The sequence below is a fragment of the Populus nigra genome, chromosome 9 (genome assembly GCF_951802175.1).
Source record: "Populus nigra chromosome 9, ddPopNigr1.1, whole genome shotgun sequence".
Classification (NCBI taxonomy): domain Eukaryota; kingdom Viridiplantae; phylum Streptophyta; class Magnoliopsida; order Malpighiales; family Salicaceae; genus Populus; species Populus nigra.
The window spans coordinates 1,553,247-1,574,692 of record NC_084860.1 but is presented as its reverse complement, the minus strand read 5'-3'; the positions used below and the strand labels follow the sequence as shown (position 1 = coordinate 1,574,692).

Below are 21,446 nucleotides of genomic sequence, written 5' to 3'. Positions count from 1 at the left end.
TTAACAAAAATCAAATTAAATGGGATCATTTAAAACTAATGTTATTAAAACCGACCCAACTGACAAATTAACTCATGACCTAACCGATTGTCACATGCTCGGGCTGGGTTCTCGAAAAGATAATACGCATTCTCAACCTGATCAAAACCCATCTTACAGCTTCAAAATAGCAAGGGGGTGTTTTTTTTTTCTTCCTTTAAATTTGATATAATTGCAGATTTTTAGCAATAATTATAAATCTTTTTAATTGTTTTGTAAAACTATTTATAATTTACTAAAAATTAAAACCACCATCTCACCCATTTCTACAAAAAAAAAAAAACCAGAGACTGTCCGAAAATTCATTCAACCTGGCATAGTACTTGCAGCTCAGTGCCTTGCTCCATGCAGCAAAGGCCAAACTCAGAAAGTTTCTTTCAAGTCTTTTCCCTACAAGTATGATGCATGAACGACGCGTCATTCATTGATGGATTTTCTTTTAAAATATTAAGCGGGCTGGACTTGACCTTAGGTGCACTTGGAGAGAGCCCAGACGCACTTCAACTCAGCTCTCAGCCTAGGGTCCTTCCTTTTCTATATTATTATTCCAAGTTTTTGAGGTTTTTTTTTTTATATATATAATTTCCTCTATTTTAATTTCAGATTTTTATATATTATTATCTAAGTTTTTGATTTTTCTTAATAATATCCTCTATTTTAATTTCTGATTTCTCTTATTTATAATTTATTTACAGTGAAGTATATTAGATTTTTTATGTGTTTTTATATTTTTTCCATGATAATTTTTTCTATACTATCATTTTTTTTAAATCAATAATCCTCTTAATGCTATTATATATATATATATTATTAAAGAAAATTATTTTAAAAAGTAAATCATAAATTTATTTGTTTAATCTTTTGTCATTGAATTGAATAAAAAATAGAATAAATAAAAAAACATAAAAAATACATATAGTGTAGTGGTATTATAAAAGAAATATTCAAATTTATATTCTAAACATAAAGAGGAATATGTATAAACATAATGTTATTAAACCCTAACTAAATAGATTATTAATCTAATTGGTGATTCATCAATTTTAAAAAAATTGACCTGGGCTGAATTTTATATTAAATTGGATGAAAATTAATAATGTAAAGAAAAACATAAAAAATAAGATAATAATAATAAAAAACATATTAATCACCGAAATATAATAGAATATATGAACTATAATTCATAATTTTATTATTAAATAGAAAATTATAATATGGTTTTTTATTTAATATATTTACAACTTCTTAAATAATTTTAAAAACCATCATAAATAAACTAAGAAACTAAAAAATAAAATAAAGTAATATAAATTATAAATAAACTAGAAAAATAAAATTATCAATTTCAATATTTTATTTCCTAAACTGAATATAAGAATTTTTTTTTAAAATTAAATAAAAAAATAATAATTAATTTTTTTCCTTAAAAACTCTCCTGCATCAGTTAATTTGATCAAAACCAGTCATTTCTTAAATTAAAACTTGAATAAAACTGAATTTAACTTTATAATTTTTTTTTAAATTTCATTTTAAATTAGTCAACCCAATTTAAAGTAAGGTCCAATCCGGTAGGCAGCAACGACGAAGACAAATTGAGGAATATACCACTACCATGGATTCGGCCACAGAAAACGCCCAGCTTGCCACACTATAAACGACGACACTACCCGTTACGACCGTTTCCATTTCCTTGCCTTAAATCAATCAACCGTACTCACACTCTTCTTCTTCTTCTAACAACTTCTGCAATTTGTTCTCATTTATGTTCAGACAGCTTCTCAGCAGCTAATCTCTCAAAAATAAGAAGAAAATGGCAGCAGCAGGTCTCTCTTCTTCTTCATGTACTGTATTCACAATCTCCTCATCCTTTAAAACCAGAAGACATCTCACTAAAACCCCACAAAACCCTTTGCTTTTCAAACGCAACAACAGCAACAACCCCACTTCACATCCCTTTCTTCCTTCCAGGTATTTGCTTTTGTTGTTTTTAGTTGCTAATCAAGAACATTAATCATCATCAAATTTCTAATGTTGATTGAGATTACTGATGAAAGTTTTTATTTTTTATCTTTTTATTTTTTTATATATATAGAAAGTTGTGTAGAGTTCAAGCAACAATTTTGAGAGAAGATGAAGAGAAGAAAGTTGTTGTTGAGGAATCATTTCAACCAAAGACTTTCACTCATGAGCCTGTTCGGGGCTCACCACAATCTTCTTCGCCTAGTGGATTAGAGACTTGGGCTATCAAGCTTGAACAATCTGTCAATGTCTTTCTCACTGTATGATTTACTGATTTACTTTCATTTTCTTGCATTGAATTGCAAGGGTTTCTGGTTTGTTGATTTCTATTTAATAATTGATTTCAATGTTCCCAATTTGGTTGTTGCATAAGGAAATTGGGGTTTTTGTATGTAATTGATTGTGCTTTTCATTTCTTGATTGTTTTTTATTGGCAGGATTCGGTGATAAAAATTCTTGATACTCTTTATCACGACCGCGATTATGCTAGGTTCTTTGTTTTGGAAACTATTGCTAGAGTTCCTTATTTTGGTCAGTATTACTAATATATATTGATTTCTCTTTCAATTTTGATAAAACCCAATAAGGGTTTATTAGTTTCAAACTAAACAAGGCTTATGTTATTAAATTTTAGAACTGGGGTTATTGATGGGTTGGAATATCGATGGTCATGTAGAAAATGATCTTTTGGGTGTGATTATGCTTTCAACAAGAGAAAATTTGATTGCACATTGTATTAGTGTATATATCATACTTCCATGATGCGATGAGAAATTATTGCAGTTCGTCAAAATTGAATTTGCTGACTTGATTTTGGCGTTCTTTGAATTGCTTTCATTATGCTGTACAAATATTGAATTTAATAGTAACTGTCGATTTCTGAACAATGGCAGCCTTTATATCTGTTCTTCACATGTATGAGAGTTTTGGTTGGTGGAGAAGAGCTGATTATCTCAAAGTGCATTTTGCTGAGAGCTGGAATGAGATGCATCACTTGCTTATCATGGAAGTAAGTATCTTTTGCAGTTTAATGGTTGCATGTTTCTATTATTGATTTCTGTTAGTGGGACATTTTGTCTTTTATGTTTTCTCTGTTGATTATGGTCAGCAGTCATGGTCTCAAGTCCAGTAAATGTTGTTTCACTGTTTCAATTTGTCATTTATTGCATGGGATGGCATTTGAATACGAGATGATCTGTAAACTTAATATAGATGAAGTAAAGATGAAAGAAAATCGAGGAAGAAAATGGATAAACATGCTCCTTTTCCAATGAAGATTGGTCATAAAATACAGAATATGCAAACTCAACCCATGACACTTAGGGTTATTTATATATGGTTCAGTGGCTCCAAATACAAAACACTATAGCATAATTCTCATGATTCTGATGGCATCTTGATTTGGCTGCAGGAATTGGGTGGTAATTCTTGGTGGTTTGACCGGCTTCTTGCTCAAGTTATAGCAACCTCTTATTATTTCATGACAGTCTTAATGTACGCATTGAGCCCAAGAATGGCATGTAAGTACGCACATCTGGTTTTCTGGTTAATAACTTCCTTGCATTGTAACATCCCACTCATTCAATCCTCTTTAGTTTGAGTGATTGAATGATATGAGAATTTATCAATTTATGAGAACATAACTGAAACGAAATGATGAACCAGGTATGCCTGTCTAAAAATTTCAATTTTGAACATATTTTTGGAACTCTCATAAGCATTATTTGATCTCATAGAGCTCTAAAAAGTTCCATGTTTGTTGGTTTCTATTTTAGTTTGAAACAGATAAACATGATTTATTTTATAGCCACTTTTAATTTTTTTTTTTTTTTTTTGACTCTTTTCTCCATGTTGCTTCAAGCCACAAGAAAAGCACCCTTAATAAATTGTCTTGCTGAAAATCTACAGTCATTTATCTCAAATTGATATTTTGATATTGAGCTCAAGTTGGTGATTTTGATAACTCAATTCCTTTATATTGCTCTAATCCCATTGGAAAAGCACCCAAAATAAATCGTCTTATGGATGAGTCTTTTGCAGAATAACCTACACGTAGTCATTTATCTCAAAATGTCGAATTTGATCAATTCAACCTGATCATTTTTTTCAGATCACTTCTCTGAATGTGTTGAGAGCCATGCATTTGCAACTTATGACAAATTTATCAAGGCCCGAGGAGGTATGTTAAGAGTTTCATATGTTGGTTGATGATACTAGAGTAGTTGCTTGCACGTCCATCATCTGTGAGTATAGATGTTGAGAAAAATCAATTTCCGTTTCCTCTGTTTCACTTGTGTTTGTCATTTGGCTACTGTCACTTCATATTTTCATTCTGTACACGTTTCCTTTTCTTATTTTTTTGAGTTAAATTATGTGAATAGAGTTGCTAACCCTTAAGACAACCATTTATGATTTTTCATGTGATACAGTTAATTACTAGCAGTCATCTATAATTTGACTGATAACTTCTGAGTTAGGATGCCTTGGATGCTATTAAACCAACGGCTTGATGATACCAAAAATCTTTATGCATATGTATTCAGGTCATGGGTCACCCCAAAAATCTATCAGCACGCAAAACAGTTTGATGAATGATCCCTATCATATGCTTAACTTTATAGATTCATCTTGTCCAACATCAACGACCTTTATTCTGATACATTAAGTTTGCTTCTAATCTTTGTAGATGATTTGAAAAAATTGCCTGCACCTGAGGTTGCTGTAAAATATTATACCGAGGGTGATTTGTACTTGTTTGGTAAGTTTTTTTTTATTTAACAAACAATGGTTGCATCTTATATGATGTGAGACATTGGGATAACAACTCTGATCACTTCCAGATGAATTTCAAACTTCCAGAGCTCCCCATTCTCGTAGGCCAAAAATAGGTAAGAATAAACTCACTCTGTTGTCAAAATTTTCATTTTAAAGAGAATTAAGGGAAAAAATAGGAGTTGAACTATTAAAGTGACACTAACAGAACTTTTGTGTTCTCTTGTCAAATTCCTTTTCTTTCCAGAGAATTTGTATGATGTATTTCTGAACGTCAGAGATGATGAGGCTGAACATTGTAAGACCATGAAGGCCTGCCAAACTCATGGAAATCTCCGCTCTCCACATTCATATCCAGAGGATGCTTTTGAAGATGATACTGGCTGTGATCTTCCTCAAGCAGATTGTGAAGGTATTGTTGATTGTATAAAGAAATCTGTAACATCTCCTCCATCAAAGCAAAATATTTGAAGGAGAACAAGGAAACAGTATACATTTCAGGTGATGGATAGTGAGATATTGTATACATAGAAAGAAACATTACAAATTTACATAATTTACATGCCTTAAAGCCATAAATGAAAATTGAATAATTTTTTTAGCTTGGTTAGTCCATCTTAAAATTGTATTTTTAGAAACGGTGTTTCCTGGACAACAGAGCTTGCAAATCTTGATGCACATGGTCCTCTGTTAGCTGCTTAAATGGCATAGCCTGTGATAGCCAGAATTTCAATCCAGAAACCTGGCCCAAGTGCTTTTCCTGGATCCTTGTTGGATTGACTGGAACGATGAACATTTAAAGCTTCTCCATGATCATGGGCCACCCTTTCAACCATCTATTAACAAGAATCCTTGTTGGATTGACTGGAACTATGAACATTTAAATTTTTTGAGATGTGCGCTGTCTGTTAAGTAGTTCCATCCCCAGAATGAGGTCATCGATTGAAATGGACACAACGTGCCTGGTGATCTTCAACAGAGCGTTACCAATGCCAACACAGAAAGCTGGTTGTGCTTAGCACTTGTCCCGACGAGGATACGGCATGTCCAAAATTTTCTCGAGTACTTCAAGATGCATCTTTCAAAAATGGACGAAATATTCGTAGACAATAAAAAATTCTTAGACGAGCCCGTGGCATCACGCGGGCAGTCTGCTAGTAACAATCTAATTGGTCAATTGACAACTACCACCAGAAACCGTACTAGAGACATTAAAACATTATCAGAAACTCTTTTCCAGAAGGGGAGAGTTAATCTTAATGTCCCATCTATATATATATAAAAAACACGACGGAAGACAAGTGGGTTTTAATTTTCTTGACAAGAAAAGCATGCACCACTGCATTTGTTTTTTAAAAGAAGAAAGAAAGAAGCAGCACCAGCCACATCCTTTTGCCATAACTTTTCTACGTTTTGATTGCTAATCTAATGACCCTAAAGAAGTGGGTTTTGATTGCCCAACGTGGGCCGTTTCCATCCTCGTAACACAAACATTCTTTACTCTCTCTTGCTGACAAACACCTTGACTTCCTCCCTTTTCCTTCCTTTCTTCCTTCTTCCACTAACAAATGCCAAAGCAAGCTCTCCCTTCACCAATTCTTCCTATATATGATCACATTCACATCACTCACTCACACCACAAGATTTGGTTTTTTTCTTTTTAAGGAAAGAAAACAAAGATAGACAAGGATAGCATATTCTAGCAATTATTCATTATGGAAGGAGAGAGCTCAGTAGGGGCACTAGTCCTCACCGTGAATTCCGAGGCAACTATCTCCAAAATGCCACCACCAACGGAGGAGTTAGACAAGGATATGTTTCCTATTTGCATGCAGATATTCAGGATGCTTCCGTCACTTCTTGTGGACATAGCTTCTTGATGCCCGTGGAAGCTAAAGATTGCGTAGAACATAAAAAATTTGATGAGTGAAAAGTACTGTAGATATAACTCTAAATTTACAATTTTATTCTCTTTAAAAATAATATTCAAGAAGTCTGTCAAGGTTTATAAAATCTAATTCTAGAGATCCTATTTCAACTAGAAAAAAAAATACAAAGAAAATAATCATAAAATCTAAAATAATGCATGAAATTAAAAAAAATAACAAAATTTTCCCAAACCGAGAGCTCGGGGAGAAATTTTAGATATCTAAAAATCCAATATCTGCGTAGTGCTGTAAGAGTTACCATAAGAAAAATAGCTTTCGAAAACTTCTATATAACTTTAAGCTGATTTAATAATTAGATTAAAAATTATGATTTTTTAAGTAATTATTTTAGTTTGATGTGACTAGATCTTCTTTTAAATATAAACCTATCCTATCAATTTATAAACACGTTCTGTTAGACTATTTACATAATCTGTAATAATTTTCATTAATAGATGCACACCTAACTGCGCATAATAACATGTTATCTCAAGGCGATTACATCACTTCTGTTGCATGTGCATTACTACTCATTTAAGAATGATTGTCCTTGTTGCGCTCATTACCTCACCTACAACCATAACTTTCCTAATGTTTTTCTAAATAAGGTTTGCTCATCTTTACCTTATCTTTTCTGGTGTTTCGGGTGCTTTCTTTCTTAGAAAATTGTGTTCATATACAATGTTCAAGCTTGTTTACTGCTTTACAAGTATTGAACGAATGATGTAGTTATTGGAGAGAACTTATGCTCGTCAAGTAGCCAAGACTGCATCACCTTATGAACATCTTCGCCAGGCATTACAACAGGTTTGTTATTGTAATTTTGATGGTTCAGTGATTGGATTCAATGATTACGTAGTTGGATAAATTCATTGATGGGCATTAATATGTCCTCTTTATTTTTGAATGACTCTTTCATGGTATTCGTATACAGGGTTGTGGAGTGTCATTTACGGTGGTAGATGGCCTTATGGCCCTCCTTGCAGAGAAAAAGAGAAAGATGGAGCAAGAAGAAGCAGATACGAATATGCGAATTTTACTTGACTTCTTGTATTGTCTCAGCAAGCAAAAGCTTGATGATCTCAATGAGGTTCTTGATTTTTTTTTTTGTTTGTGTCTTAGACATACTGGGTTTTAATGTCTCATATTTCCCATTGGTACCCGTTCGAGTGCCTACTGGTGTTTCATTAGTATGCAGATTAACAGACATTTGTACCTTATGCAGATTCAAACAGATCTCCAGTACATTGAGGAGGACATAAATTCTGTGGAGAAGAAAAGAATAGAGTTATCCAGGGAAAATGACAGATTCTCACTGAAACTTGGGATGTTCGCTGATGATCCAAATTCTAAGTTTGTTACTCAATCAGGACCAAATGCATCTAAAAAGAAATGGGTCCATGCACAGGTAAGGATCTTCTGAACTTGCATATATGCCACTCTCTTGTTGTTTAAGTGATTGTGTGATAGCATCACTGTTTCCAACCTACTGGTCTTGCTGGACACTTGGGGTTATATCATTTGATTTCTTGCAGCAGTAGTCAAACTATTCAATCTGATTCAATGTCTAAATAGGTTCTCATTTGTCTTCTCTTGCTACAGCTCAATGCTTTGCAAGAATGTTACTTGCAAAAGCGTCGAAATTGGGTTAGACAAGCATGCAAAGAGCAAGAGAGGGGTGCAGATACTTCAAATAGAGAAGGATACAATCCAGGCCTTGAGGATTTCCAATCTGTGCTAACCAATTTCACTCGATACAGGTGGATGAATTTCTCAATGTTGAATATTGTTATTTTCAATCAATCTTTAGTTTCTTTCAAAAACCTGGCCACTCATTTGCTCTATTACATTTGAAAACTGCTTTGTTTCTTCTGACTTCTTGTTGGTTGTTGTGATAGTCAATTTAGGGTTGTCGCTGAACTCAGACAAGGTGACCTTTTCCACTCTGCTAACATCGTGTCTAGGTTAGTTGGTCTCGATCGGTCATTTTCAAGTAGATTCATTTGATTTCATATGTTTTTTGCTTTGTTCATAAAGTTTGCATTTCCCAGGTTGTCTTTCCAACTTTTATATGTTATTACAATCAAGTATCCTAATCATCATGAAATCACATTGTGTTGCAGTATAGAATTTGATCGTGATGATGAACTGTTTGCTACTGCTGGAGTTTCTAGGCGCATTAAGATTTTTGAGTTTTCCAAAGTAAGTGTGGGAAGAGTGTTATACTATCTTACCAACTTAAGTATCATGCACCTTAGCTGCTTAATTCCTCGTTAGCAGACATCTCATCAAATTGATTGAATTGATCAAATGATTAAGAATATTGGTTTTGATTCCTGTGCTTAATCTATCAGTCTTTCGAAGAACTCAGGGCTGATGATCGCGAAGCAAGTTACAATTCAGTATCCATTATGATAATCATGTCTCTATTGACTAATCAGCCTTGGCCTGCATCATTTCTTTCTAGGTCATGAATGAACCGGAAGATGTGCATTGTCCAGTTGTCGAAATGTCCACGCGATCTAAACTCAGTTGCGTGAGCTGGAACAAGTATATGAAAAATCATATTGCTAGCAGTGATTATGAGGGGATAGTAATCGTGTGGGATGTAACTACTGGCCAGGTACTTCATGATACTTCATTTTTGTTGTTCTGTACTATATGCTCATGACAGACTGACACCAGTGCAGGAAATGACACCAGTGCAGGAAACTCTGGATGTAGCCCCACCCTTCAATTTCTTACACAAAGCGTCTGTTTTCAGGCCTGAAACCTGCAAAGCTGGAATGCAAATTTATGATTTCAGCTTTGCTCTGTCAAACGGCCTTCATGTCCCATAATTATAAACTTTCATTTCCTTAAATTTTTCTGACTGAGATGTTAAATTATTTTAACAAAGACTCTTTTCTCACCAGAGCATAATGGAGTATGAGGAGCACGAAAAGCGAGCTTGGAGTGTTGATTTTTCACAGAATGAACCTTCAATGCTTGTATCTGGGAGCGATGACTGCAAGGTAATTGGAAATAACCATAATTCTAAGGCAAAATTTGATACCATCCATTTATCAAGAAGCCTTTCAATCCAGCCAATCACCAAAATATGAACAGAGCCAGGAGATATTTTTTTCATTGCTTATAAATTGATGATTGGTTTCATTATGCATCCATGCTTAGATCCGATTCTGAGTTTAATAGGTCAAAATTTGGAGCACAAAGCAAGAGTCAAGTGTACTCAACATTGATATGAAAGCAAATATCTGTTCTGTCAAGTATAATCCTGGATCCAGCATTCATGTGGCGGTATGTCTCTGTAAGAATCTTGCTAGATGAATCATGTTTCTTATGAATTTTCTAACACAAAAAATATAGAGAATTTTACACATGAGTTTTTTCCTTCCAGAGTGTATGGTCAGGAAAGTTAGACCAGTATCATATTTTCCATTAAAGCAAAGAAATATAACTCTTCTTTCTTCTTGCCAATTAGAGAGAATGCAATAAAATTTTATAATGCCTTTGCATGCATCCTGTTTTTGTTTGAAAATCTAACTGGATACTACACATTAGATTAATCCTGAATGGATTCATGTTTAAGAAATGATACTTGGTATCTTGCAGGTGGGATCTGCTGATCATCATATTCACTATTATGACTTGAGAAACATTAGCCAACCACTTTATGTGTTTAGTGGGCATCGGAAAACTGTTTCATACGTGAAATTTCTATCCAGTAACGAACTGGCTTCTGCATCTACTGACAGCACATTGCGCTTATGGGACGTGAAGGAAAATCTAGCAGTAAGTTATGGCCCGTTCCAAGAAAAAAGAATACAGTCCATGATATATTACCACTACTTTGATTGCTTTCTCTGGAATTGTGATTGCATCTGTGATACTTGGTACCATTTTCGATTTCTTTCCATGGCGCTTCCAAATTACCATGATCCTTTATTTTTTCAGATGCGTACATTTAGAGGCCATACGAATGAGAAAAACTTTGTGGGTCTTACGGTGAATAGTGAATACATTGCTTGCGGCAGCGAAACAAATGAAGTGTTTGTGTATCACAAGGTTAGAGAACATTTGAATAAGCTGGTTCCTTTGGCTTCAAAATCCTTTAATAATATAGTTTTGACAACAATTGCAGGCTATCTCTAAACCTGCATCTTCGCATAGATTTAGTACAGATTTGGAGAATGGTGGCGATGATGCTGGATCACACTTCACTAGTGCTGTGTGTTGGAAGAGTGATAGCCCTACAATGCTAACTGCAAATAGTCAAGGAAGCATTAAAGTACTTGTTCTTTCTGCTTGAATAATTGAACTCTTCGAATCCTACTCAAGATTAACTATGTACATACCCAGATAAAGAATGAGTTTTGCTGTGCTACTGGCAAGTAACATGCATATTGGTGATCATTTTCTTGAGTCTTTTGTTAAGGCTATGAAGAAGCCTCTAGTCATGTTGGGTTTCCTAGTGATTTCATTTCGTTTGTCGAATGGGATCTTCTACCAAGGAGTTGAATCTACTTCCATTCCTTGTCTACAATGTTCTTCGTTGGCACGTTAGAGATTTTCTTATTACTCACCTTGTACCAGATAACAATTCTTGCTTCGTCATCATCAACACCACCACAAGCTAAATCCCACCACCAATGCCTTGATCACCAGAAATCTGCCGCGCAAGAAAACTTTCTTGGCTATTTTTCTTTAGAAGGTGAGTTGTGGGACCTGAAAACAGAATGTTGCTCTTGGGAGGGAGTCTGATGTAATGGTGTTGGTCATGTTACTAAACTTGACCTGAGCCCTCCAGTTTATCAAACACAACAACTCAGTCGGCCAAACCTTGAGATGCTTTTCCAAAATCTGAGTTTTCTAATAGAACTCAATCTTGATTGTGTAGATCTGTCAGCACATAGTAGTAGCTGGTGTGAAGCCATCTCTCATGCACTTCCTAACCTTAAAGAGTGTTGAGCATGGCTTACTCTGCTCTTTCTAGTCCTATTTGTTCCTCTCTCGCAGGTCTGTTTTCTGTGTGTACTCCTTGATGGGATTTCACTGTCGTCCAAAACTTACAGCTAAACTGTAAGAGGAATTATGATTTAATAAACTTACAGCTAAATGTCAAAATAATTCTATGTCAGTACAATACTATTTAAAGTTAAACCGATCGAACCTGAATTAAATAAAAATCTTAAGCTTAATTAGGTAAGAAATTCAAAAATTACATGGAAAATAAAGAAAATTCTAAACTTGAGTATGAAATCGATCTTAGCATGCCAGATTTTGCACTAGAAAACAATTTGCAGACACTCAAAATTAACGGCAATAAAGTGGAATGAAAATTGCCAATATCCATAGCTAAACAAGCTGGAGGTTTTGGACCTTGGACACAACATGATACGTGACGCATTCCCATCCTGATTGGGGCTGCTACCTGCATTGAAGATTCTTGTGCTGCGACAAGATAAATTTTAGGTTGAATTGGACTTTCTGGAACTGTGAATTCGTTCAAAGTTTAGCGGCCATGCAAATTACGAGCAACAGCGAATCGAAAAGCCAAAGTAGGTCGGAGATGACTACTCTATGAACTACCCCATCTCCAACTACTACAAGGAGTCGGTAGCTATTATGAACAAAGGGTTGGAAGTGCGTATGGAGAGAACAGTGACCGTTTCCCCCTGTCTTGACCTCTCTAAGAACAAATTCCATGGGGAAATTCCTGAAGAGACAAGGTACCTCAAACTCATCTCACAATAACTTCCTTGGCCAAATTCCGTCATCAATGATGAACCTAACAGAGGTTGAGTCCTTAGATCTGTCAAAGAACCAGCTCTCTGCGGAGATTCCTGGCCTTTGTTGGCGCTAGCGAGCTGACCCTATAGAAAACATCGCTTATAAAATGCTTTGGTAAAATTTTAGCCCCATATATCAACAGTCATTGTTGTTTTTGTTAGAAATATTATTTGAAAAGGACGAATTTATTCTTGGATTTGGACTTTCCATACGCCCCCTGCAGAAAATAAGGATGTGGTATGCTTGGGGTACCTGCAGTTACCTCATCATCTCGAGCAACATCCAAAGCGGAGAGTTGGAAGTCATTGATGAGATGCCTTATGAAGATAAATTCTGTTTTGTCGAAAATGTTTTTGAAATCAAGCTCCCTTGGTGGCCTAGACTAGTTTCGACGTGCAGAATGTCCATTTTAGTCTTGATGCAATATTTTTTAGTTTATCCGAGCTCTTTCCCCCTTGAAGTACAATAAATATCATCTTATGAACTGATCTAGCCTAGTGAGTTCATCCAGGAAATTAACCTGATATTCAAAGCCTGACCCATGCCCGGTCTCTAGTTGAACTGGACAAGACATTGACCTGGTGAAATCTTTTACACCTATTGAGTTTTTAGTGATTTAATTAATTCAGTCAAACTCAGTCTTTTCAACAATAAAAAAAATAAAAAACAAAAAACAAAAAATTATCATTTTAATAAAAATAATTGATCTAAATTATTTCGTTAACCTAATTTTTTTTCGAGTTAGTCTTTGAATCGAGTGGAGTCTAACACTATACCTTTCAAGTTCTCATTATTTTTTTACTATTACCATTATTTTATTATATCAAGTCTTAGATTTTCATATGAAGTGTGGTAGAAAATATTCGCTATGTATCTTTAATTAATTAGCTAGATAATCATATACTCGAACCATTCGAATCTTGTTCTACCCTTCTTCTTTGTTGAATTCTGCAATGTTCGTTTAATCTTATGCTTAATTTCAAATGCTTGTAGAGACCCAGTTTATTCCTTAGACTGATTATGTAGGTGAAATCTGTTTTAACGCTTCTCGAGATCTCTATCGGCATGTCTACTGACTTCGAGCTAGCTGTAAGTAATGCTGGGTTAACAGCAGGTCTTCTTCTCGGTGTCTGCTCCTTGCTTCTGTGCTGCTCTCCTCCTGCTCTCCCTAGGCCTTCCCTAGACTGGAAGTATACGCATCCGCCATTGTACTTGTTCTTACATTACCTTGATTTAATCCTTCTTCACTTTGAGCCTTATGAAAAGCAATTTAGCAGCTAATTAGCTGGCTTCAGGTAATGTGACAGTACAATAATAATAGAGTAATTCTATCCGAACTTGTGCAAAAGTAACAATAACAAAAATTATAAATCAAAAAATTAAAAAATAAAATTGAAACACCAATAATAAAAAAAATCAAACTATATTTTTTTTAAAAAAAAAAGATTTCTTGGTAACAAATCAGACCATCGACACACACTGCTCCACGAGAAAAAAAAACATGACGGTATTTCTAATGACATAATAAAAAGGTATTTTTAAATGTCAGGAGATGTTGCACACGTTATTCAAAAAGTATTTATGAAAAGATGAAAAGACCTCTTAACTTCAATTTTTTTCGTTTAAGAGCATTTTGGTGGTTTTAATGTGTTTTTTAACTGTTTAGTATTTTTTTGTAATATCAAATTATCTCTTATCTATGCTATAATAACAAAAAAAAAAAATCATTGTGAAAATAAAAATATTCCTCTTTATGAAATTTTTAATTTTTCTTGCTTCCAGTGGTATTATAATTGTTTCATTGTGCAATCGAGTTAGAAAAAAACTTATTTATCCATAATTGATTTGAGAATGACTAATGGACTATGTAAAAAGACTTCAATATTTTTAGGATCTAGTGTTAAGTTTTTTAGGTGAAAAGACAAAATCATCATTATGCTTTTTTGGTGAATAGTGAAAATGAGTATGAAGCTACAATGTTTTTCAAGGCTAATTAATTTCTTTTAATTTCAATTTCTGAAAAAAATAGCCAAAAATAGAAAACTAAAAAAATCTTTAAATACAATATTTCTTCATCAACAAAACAGAGAATTTGTATTGAGTTTCCAGTTTTGAATTTTTTTTAAGAGCATTTGGGTGTGTTTTTTAACTCTTTATTATTTTTTAATGTTTTGTAAAATACCAAATTATCTCTTATCTAACATTATAATAATAATAATAATTGTTGTGAAAAAAAAAACCTCTATTTTTTTTCTTCCAATGTTATTATGATTATTTTACTGTATAATTAAAATAAAAAATATTTATTTACCCTTAGTCAATTTAAAAATGATCAATGTGTCTTGTGAATATATTCTTTACATCTAGTATTAAGTTTTTTTTTATGGAAAACCAAAATCACCGTTACACTATTTAGTGAATAGTGAAAATGAATATGAAGCTTTTTGTGTAATTTTTTTTTCCCACTTCTTCCTTCACTGTTTTATTTTTTAGAGATTAGGCTATATAATATTTTTATATATGGTTTTTTCAATCTGATGATTCGAGTTATAAATTTAAAAAGTTAATAAGAACTAAAATCTTTTTTTTTATTTTGTCGTTGGATGTTGGTTTTTTTATCCTTACCTTTATTTTTATTTTCATTTGACTCAAATAAAATAAATTTATTTGACTGGTCGTGAATATAACGTGGGTTATTAGATTTTTCTTATTTTTGTAAAACCAAACCTAAAAGACATGTTATTTCAAATTGGACCTTCAAGTTGGTCTACAACCATTACCATCTCCAAATTAACTATCCTGTCCTTACTTCGCTCTGTCAATAGCCATCAACATCTCCAATTTAATTTCTGCTGCATTTCTTCCCCTCATCAATGAATCCAACCAACCTGAGTCCATAGTCGTTGGCTGCAGAATACTCCAAGGCTTTTCCTTTAGTGAGTTGTGTCCACAGAACTTGTAAAACTTCTACACATTCATTACTTCCACTGTCTTTCACACTTGACTTCTTCAACAGTTATACCCTAGAGCTGCATGAACTTGTCTAGAAATCAAGTGAAGGCTGTAGAATCTAATAACCATAACATTCTTTCAGATCCAACTTGACTTCCACTTAGTCATGCAATAACCATCAACAATATCTTCAACTTGCTCTCATATTAATTTCTTAGTATGAGTTTTTCTAGTTTCTACACAATGCATCCAATCAATTTGAGTCTTGCGACTATACAGCCATAGAAATTTCCAAGAACTGTCCAGCTAGAGTTTTCTCTACTATATATTATCAGGAAACTAAATTACCAAGTATCAAAACTACTTGTAACATCTTTCTCCTACAGGAAAAATGAGAGATTTTCATCATCGTTTACTCTTGTTTCTTTGCTTGTTCCTACTGATCTCTTTGTATCAAGCAAGTATCGCTTCATCTCTGTCAACAGCACCAAAAGCTGCCCACCACCGATGCCGCGATGACCAGAGATCGGCCTTCGCGCAGCTGCAAGAGAACCTTAAATTCCCAGTATCATCTTCAAAAGCTGAGTTGTGGGACGTGAAAACAGATTGTTGCTCTTGGGAAGGAGTTGCATGTAATCATGTTGGTCGTGCCACTCGACTTGACCTGAGTTTTGCGTATGATGAACCTGGAGATTCTATTTCACTCAAAAAGCCAAACCTTGGAATGCTTTTCCAGAATCTCAGTTTTCTAGTAGAGCTCAATCTTGATAATGTAAACATTTCAGCACAAGGTAGCAATTGGTGTGAAGTCATCTCCCATGTGCTTCCCAACCTTAGAGTCTTGAGTTTGTCTAACTCTGGTATTTCTGGTCCTCTTTGTTCCTCTCTCTCAAAACTCCATTTTCTCTCCAAACTCGATCTTCATAGCAATTCCGAACTCTCTTCCATTCCACCCAGTTTCTTAGCAAATTCCTCCAACTTGGAAACTCTTGACTTATCATATTGTGGCTTGAATGGGAGCTTTCCAAACAACATTTTCCTATTGCCAAAACTACAGTACATTGATCTCTCTGAAAATTTACTCCTTTCAGGTCAGTTTCCAGAATTCTCAATGAATAGTTCTATTCAATACTTGTCACTCAAGAACACAAACTTTTCTGGGAACATCCCACTGTCAATCAGCAATCTCAAGTCCTTGAATTATCTAGACCTGAGTAGGTGCAAATTTTATGGAGTTATCCCACCATCACTTGCAAACCTCACCCAACTTGAAAATCTGGATCTTTCATTTAATAGTTTCAACGGCTCCATTCCTCCATTTCAAAGAGATGGAGTTGCAAACCTTTCATTCATTTCCTTGGAGCATAACCAGCTTAACGGAATCCTATATTCTTCTATATTTACTCTTCCATCCTTGCAGAATTTAGATCTCAGCTCAAACCAATTAAGCGGCCAACTAGATGAGTTTTCAGATGCATCTTCTTCATTGCTGATTATAGAGTTGAGTAACAATAATTTGAGCGGATCAATACCAAGGTCAATCTTCAAGCTCCCCAGCCTTATAGAACTTAATCTTCAATATAACAAATTTTCTGGCCCCTTGAAGTTAGGTGATTTCAAGAATCAGAGGGGTTTAGTATTCCTTGCGCTTTCTGGTGTGTCAGTTGAGAGTGATAACAGCAGCCTTGCTTATGTCCAGCTCGCAACTTTGTATTTGCCCTCTTGCAACTTGACTGAATTTCCAGATTTCCTCAAAACACAAAACAGTTTGACTGAACTAGATCTTTCCAACAACAGAATTCAAGGTTATGTGCCCAGTTGGATTTGGAAAACAACTCTCACCACATTATACCTTTCCCGCAATCCTGTTGATTTTCCAAAAATTCCTCCTTTTGTCAAGGTAAACCATAGCACACCAATCTACAATGAAGATGGAGTTTCTTCCTTTCCCATGACGCTAAAGAATTTGGGAATGTCATCCTGTAACATAACAGGTAGCTTTCCAGAGTTTATAAAGAACCAAGAGACGCTACTATATCTTGACCTTTCAGACAACAAACTCGGTGGTCAAATACCCAAGTGGATATGGAACATGAGTCTAGCATATCTAAACCTTTCTTGCAACAATTTTGATTTTTTAGACCAGTTCTCCAATCCCATCTCCCTCCCCTACTCAGATACTCTTATTACTCTTGATCTTCATGCCAATCAATTGCCCGGTTCATTCCCAAAAGCTATATGCAATTGCAGTCAACTCTCTTTGCTTGACATGTCCCATAACCACCTTAGAAGTCAAATCCCTGATTGTTTGGGAAAAGTTCCTACCCTCACGGTGCTGAATCTACAAGGAAATAACTTCGATTCCATTTCAAGTTATGCGATAGCAAGTAATCTGCTGTCTCTTAAAATCAGTGACAATAAAGTGGAAGGGAAGTTGCCGCGCTCCTTAGCCAATTGTTCAAAGCTAGAGGTTTTGGATCTTGGAGGCAACATGATACGTGACACATTTCCAGTATGGTTGGAGAAGCTGCCTGCACTAAAAATTCTGGTACTCCAAGCAAATAAATTTTATGGTCCAATTGGAAATCGTGGTACTGCGACTACTTGGCCAATGTTGCATGTTATGGACCTGTCTTCCAATGAGTTCACTGGCAATCTCTTGAAGGAATTCGTTCAAAGTTTAGGGGGGATGCAGTTGACCTCCAACAATGAGTCGAGGGCAAGGTATGTTGGAGATAACTACAAGATCAATGGACACTACAAGGAGTCGGTAACTATTACGAACAAGGGGCTGAAAATGCATATGGATAGAATAATAACCTTGTTCACATGTCTTGATCTCTCCAACAATAGTTTCCATGGAGAAATTCCTGAAGAGATAAGGATTCTCAAATCACTCATCGTCCTCACCTTGTCTCATAATAACTTCCTTGGTCAAATCCCGTCATCATTGAGTGACCTGAGAGAGCTGGAGTCCTTGGACCTGTCAAGCAACCTCCTCTCAGGGGAGATTCCTCCTCAACTTTCAAGGTTGACATTCCTTGCTGTAATGAATCTGTCATATAACCATCTCGAAGGAAGGATACCACAAGGCAACCAATTTGATATATTTCCCGATTCTTCTTATGAGGGGAACCCAAGGCTATGCGGACCTCCTTTGACAAGGAAATGCAATCCTGAAGTGAATGAACCTGGTACTCCTCCAGTCGACCACGAGGATTCATGGACAGAGTATATACTTGACTGGAAAATTGTGGGGATTGGATATGCAAGTGGAATAGTAATTGGGTTCTCTGTAGGATACACAATATTAAGTGAGATGAGAATCAAATGGTTTGCTGATCTCATAAGGCTAGCAGGAAACAGAGAGAGATGGTTCAACCAAGGCCAGAGGGGTCTTCAAAGTTGGTGATGAAGTTGATGCTGGTGAATGCTGCATATAAGTTATTATCTCCAGGTAAAAATTCCTTTTTTCTTCTTTTCTTGATGAATACAAAGAAATTTTATTGGTGAAAAAATTTTTAGAAGGCAATCAAGAAGATAGCTTCAAAGTTTGTCAAGCTTTCTGAACTAAGTAGACATTTGCCAAAAAAAAAATGACGGGGTTAAGTTATTAAATTCTAAACACTGAATGAATTACTCTTGATTGCAGGTTGCAAGTCATTGATGCATCATAATGATGAGGAATGGAGTGTCATATTGTCATTTAAGCTTATGTTTAAATTTACTGTTCCTGAAGAATTAGTAAAACTAAAAACTAGATTCATGTGTTTTTCTCTTTAAGCTGCCGATATTGCTTTTGTATTTTCGACAATAAAAGATGGTGGGCCATTCAGATTGTAACAAGTGCTGCAATAATCAGCAATCTTGGCAGATTGTGTCTTTGTGTGGTGATCCTTGTTCGTGCCTTTACAGAGGTTTTCCTTTAGGTAGTATGTATCTCATGAATTTGAATTTGAATTTCCCCTTCATGATCCTTTCTTCTGTGAATCTGGTGTATATATCAGAAAGAAAGTTTTCAGTGCGTTTTCGGTGAGTTTTAAGCTGTTGGAAGTGACTTTTTCACTGTAACGCAAGATATATATTCATAGAAATTGCTACGACATAATCATTTTGCATCTCCACTCAAAAAAACAATTACCTCGGTTTCGGGATAAGGTTATCTTTCCAAAGAAACACATAGGTCATTGTTGTTTTGGGTTATTCTTTTTACATCAAAAATTAAACATTAAAAATACTGTAGTACCCTTAAAATAAAGTAAATAAATAATTGCCATGAAAGGGCTTTTTTGTCATTTCCTTTTTATTTCACATTGTAAATACTAACATACCCTTATAACCAACAAATTTTAAACTACTATCTAAGGGTTTTTCAGACTTTTTGCCTTGGTTTTTTCACCATATACTATGTGAATGAAGGTTAGTTTTGTCTTTTGGAATATAATAAAAAAGTTGTTATGGATTGAAGAACATGTGTTTGCGCTTGTGGGAGAGCTACCACATTCAAGCGGCGCTTTCTCCCTCCTCCAACAGCTAAAAACACCTGATCATCGTGTCACCAGCATCGTTGTATGACGGTGCTTTCTTTGAGATGGCATGTGTATCGTGTTACTCTACAGTTTTGCAACGATAGGGTCTTTTATTCCCCATCTCTTTTCTCTCTCATGATCTTGGGATGCACATTTCCCAAACAAAATTAAAGTGTGGCATCCCATTTTGTTTTTATTTCAGTTATAGTTCTCATTATTTTAATTAATCTTTGATTGTTTTAAATCCTTTTGTGATATTTTAATATAAAAAGAGAAAGAATTGATAGGAAAAAGATAGATATCAAGCATAAAGGAATTAGGGGCATTGAGGTAATTGCATATGAATTGATAAATATAACTAGGAAGGGGGGGAAATAGAGATCTAAAATTAGAGAGAAAATTCGGAGGAGAGAAAGAAAAGAGAAGAAGGACAAGAATTAAAAGAAATAAGTTGTTAAGGTAATGTTTATGTTTTAATATGTATAAGGGTTGTTATTAGTTGAGATTTTGAATTTATTGAAAATTAGGGTTTTGAAGATTATGTTTTGTGTTTAATTGATGAGTTGATTGAAATGTTATAGATAAATTGTTATGGGTAATTATTTAATTGATTGAATTTTAGATGATTTTGTTGGGAATAATGATTTTGAAATTGATTGGTTAATTAATGTATTTGGTGTAAGAATATTGAGAAAATGTGAAAACCTCCTTGAAATTAAATTTGATATGATTTTTATTTTATATTTAATTCTTATTCTTTTAATTGCTATTTTATTTTTTAATTTCATCCATTGCAATTTAATTTATTTTGATTTTTATATTAAATTTAGTTCTCATTCTTTTAATTGCTATTTTTTCAATTTCATCTCTTGAAATTTAATTTAATTTGATTTTTATATTAGATTTGACCACCATTCTTTTAACGTGTCCCTTTAAATTTAATTTAATTTGATTTATATATCAAATAGGTCCTCATTTTTTTAACTACTATTTTTCCTTTACACTTTCATTCCTTGAGTTTTAATTTAATTTGATTTTTACATTTGATTTGGTCCTCATTCTTTTAATTGTTTTTTTATATCATTTTTTCAATTTACTTTTATTTTTTAATTTTATCCCTCATCATTTTATTTATTTATTTTATGTTGAATTTAATCCTCATTCTTTCAATTGCCTTTTTCTTTCTTTCCATCCCTTTTTAATTTTTTTTGGTTTCATCCTTTAATATTTCATTGGTGTTAATTTAATTTGATTTTTATATCAGATTTGGTCTCATGACCAAAAATGATATTGAACTTTAAAAAAAAAACTCATTTTTTTTTCAATTTTATCTTTCAATATTTATTTTATTGAGGATCGAGCTTTTTAGTTTTTTTTTAATTTGTTTTATATGAAGATAACCCAACCTCACAAC

General features: G+C 34.1%; 2 protein-coding genes and 1 pseudogene across 2 annotated transcripts; all 3 read left to right on the top strand.

The window, feature by feature from the left end:
• Window positions 1-1,625: 1,625 nt before the first annotated feature.
• Window positions 1,626-5,431, top strand: LOC133702910 (ubiquinol oxidase 4, chloroplastic/chromoplastic). Its single transcript, XM_062127242.1, has 9 exons — window positions 1,626-2,007; window positions 2,132-2,318; window positions 2,496-2,589; window positions 2,952-3,067; window positions 3,470-3,578; window positions 4,169-4,237; window positions 4,745-4,816; window positions 4,899-4,946; window positions 5,078-5,431. Exons 1-9 carry the CDS (start codon window positions 1,850-1,852, stop codon window positions 5,299-5,301), a joined length of 1,077 nt encoding a protein of 358 aa, XP_061983226.1. The 5' UTR covers window positions 1,626-1,849; the 3' UTR covers window positions 5,302-5,431.
• A 970-nt stretch (window positions 5,432-6,401) lies between these two features.
• On the top strand, window positions 6,402-11,145 carry LOC133702911 (E3 ubiquitin-protein ligase COP1-like; annotated as a pseudogene).
• Window positions 11,146-15,477: 4,332 nt separating this feature from the next.
• Window positions 15,478-19,479, top strand: LOC133703523 (receptor-like protein 50). The gene is made up of 2 exons (XM_062128104.1): window positions 15,478-18,960; window positions 19,156-19,479. The coding sequence occupies exon 1, from the start codon at window positions 15,895-15,897 to the stop codon at window positions 18,913-18,915; it is 3,021 nt and encodes a 1,006-aa protein (XP_061984088.1). The 5' UTR covers window positions 15,478-15,894; the 3' UTR covers window positions 18,916-18,960; window positions 19,156-19,479.
• The last annotated feature ends 1,967 nt before the right edge of the window (window positions 19,480-21,446 follow it).

Bases quoted from the DNA above. Each gene is read 5' to 3' on its own strand.
- LOC133702910 (XM_062127242.1), top strand. From the start codon at position 1,850: ATGGCAGCAGCAGGTCTCTCTTCTTCTTCATGTACTGTATTCACAATC. The intron at 4,238-4,744 runs GTATGTTAAGAG...TAATCTTTGTAG, and splicing joins ATTTATCAAGGCCCGAGGAG to ATGATTTGAAAAAATTGCCT. The intron at 4,947-5,077 runs GTAAGAATAAAC...TTTTCTTTCCAG, and splicing joins TTCTCGTAGGCCAAAAATAG to AGAATTTGTATGATGTATTT.
- LOC133703523 (XM_062128104.1), top strand. From the start codon at position 15,895: ATGAGAGATTTTCATCATCGTTTACTCTTGTTTCTTTGCTTGTTCCTA.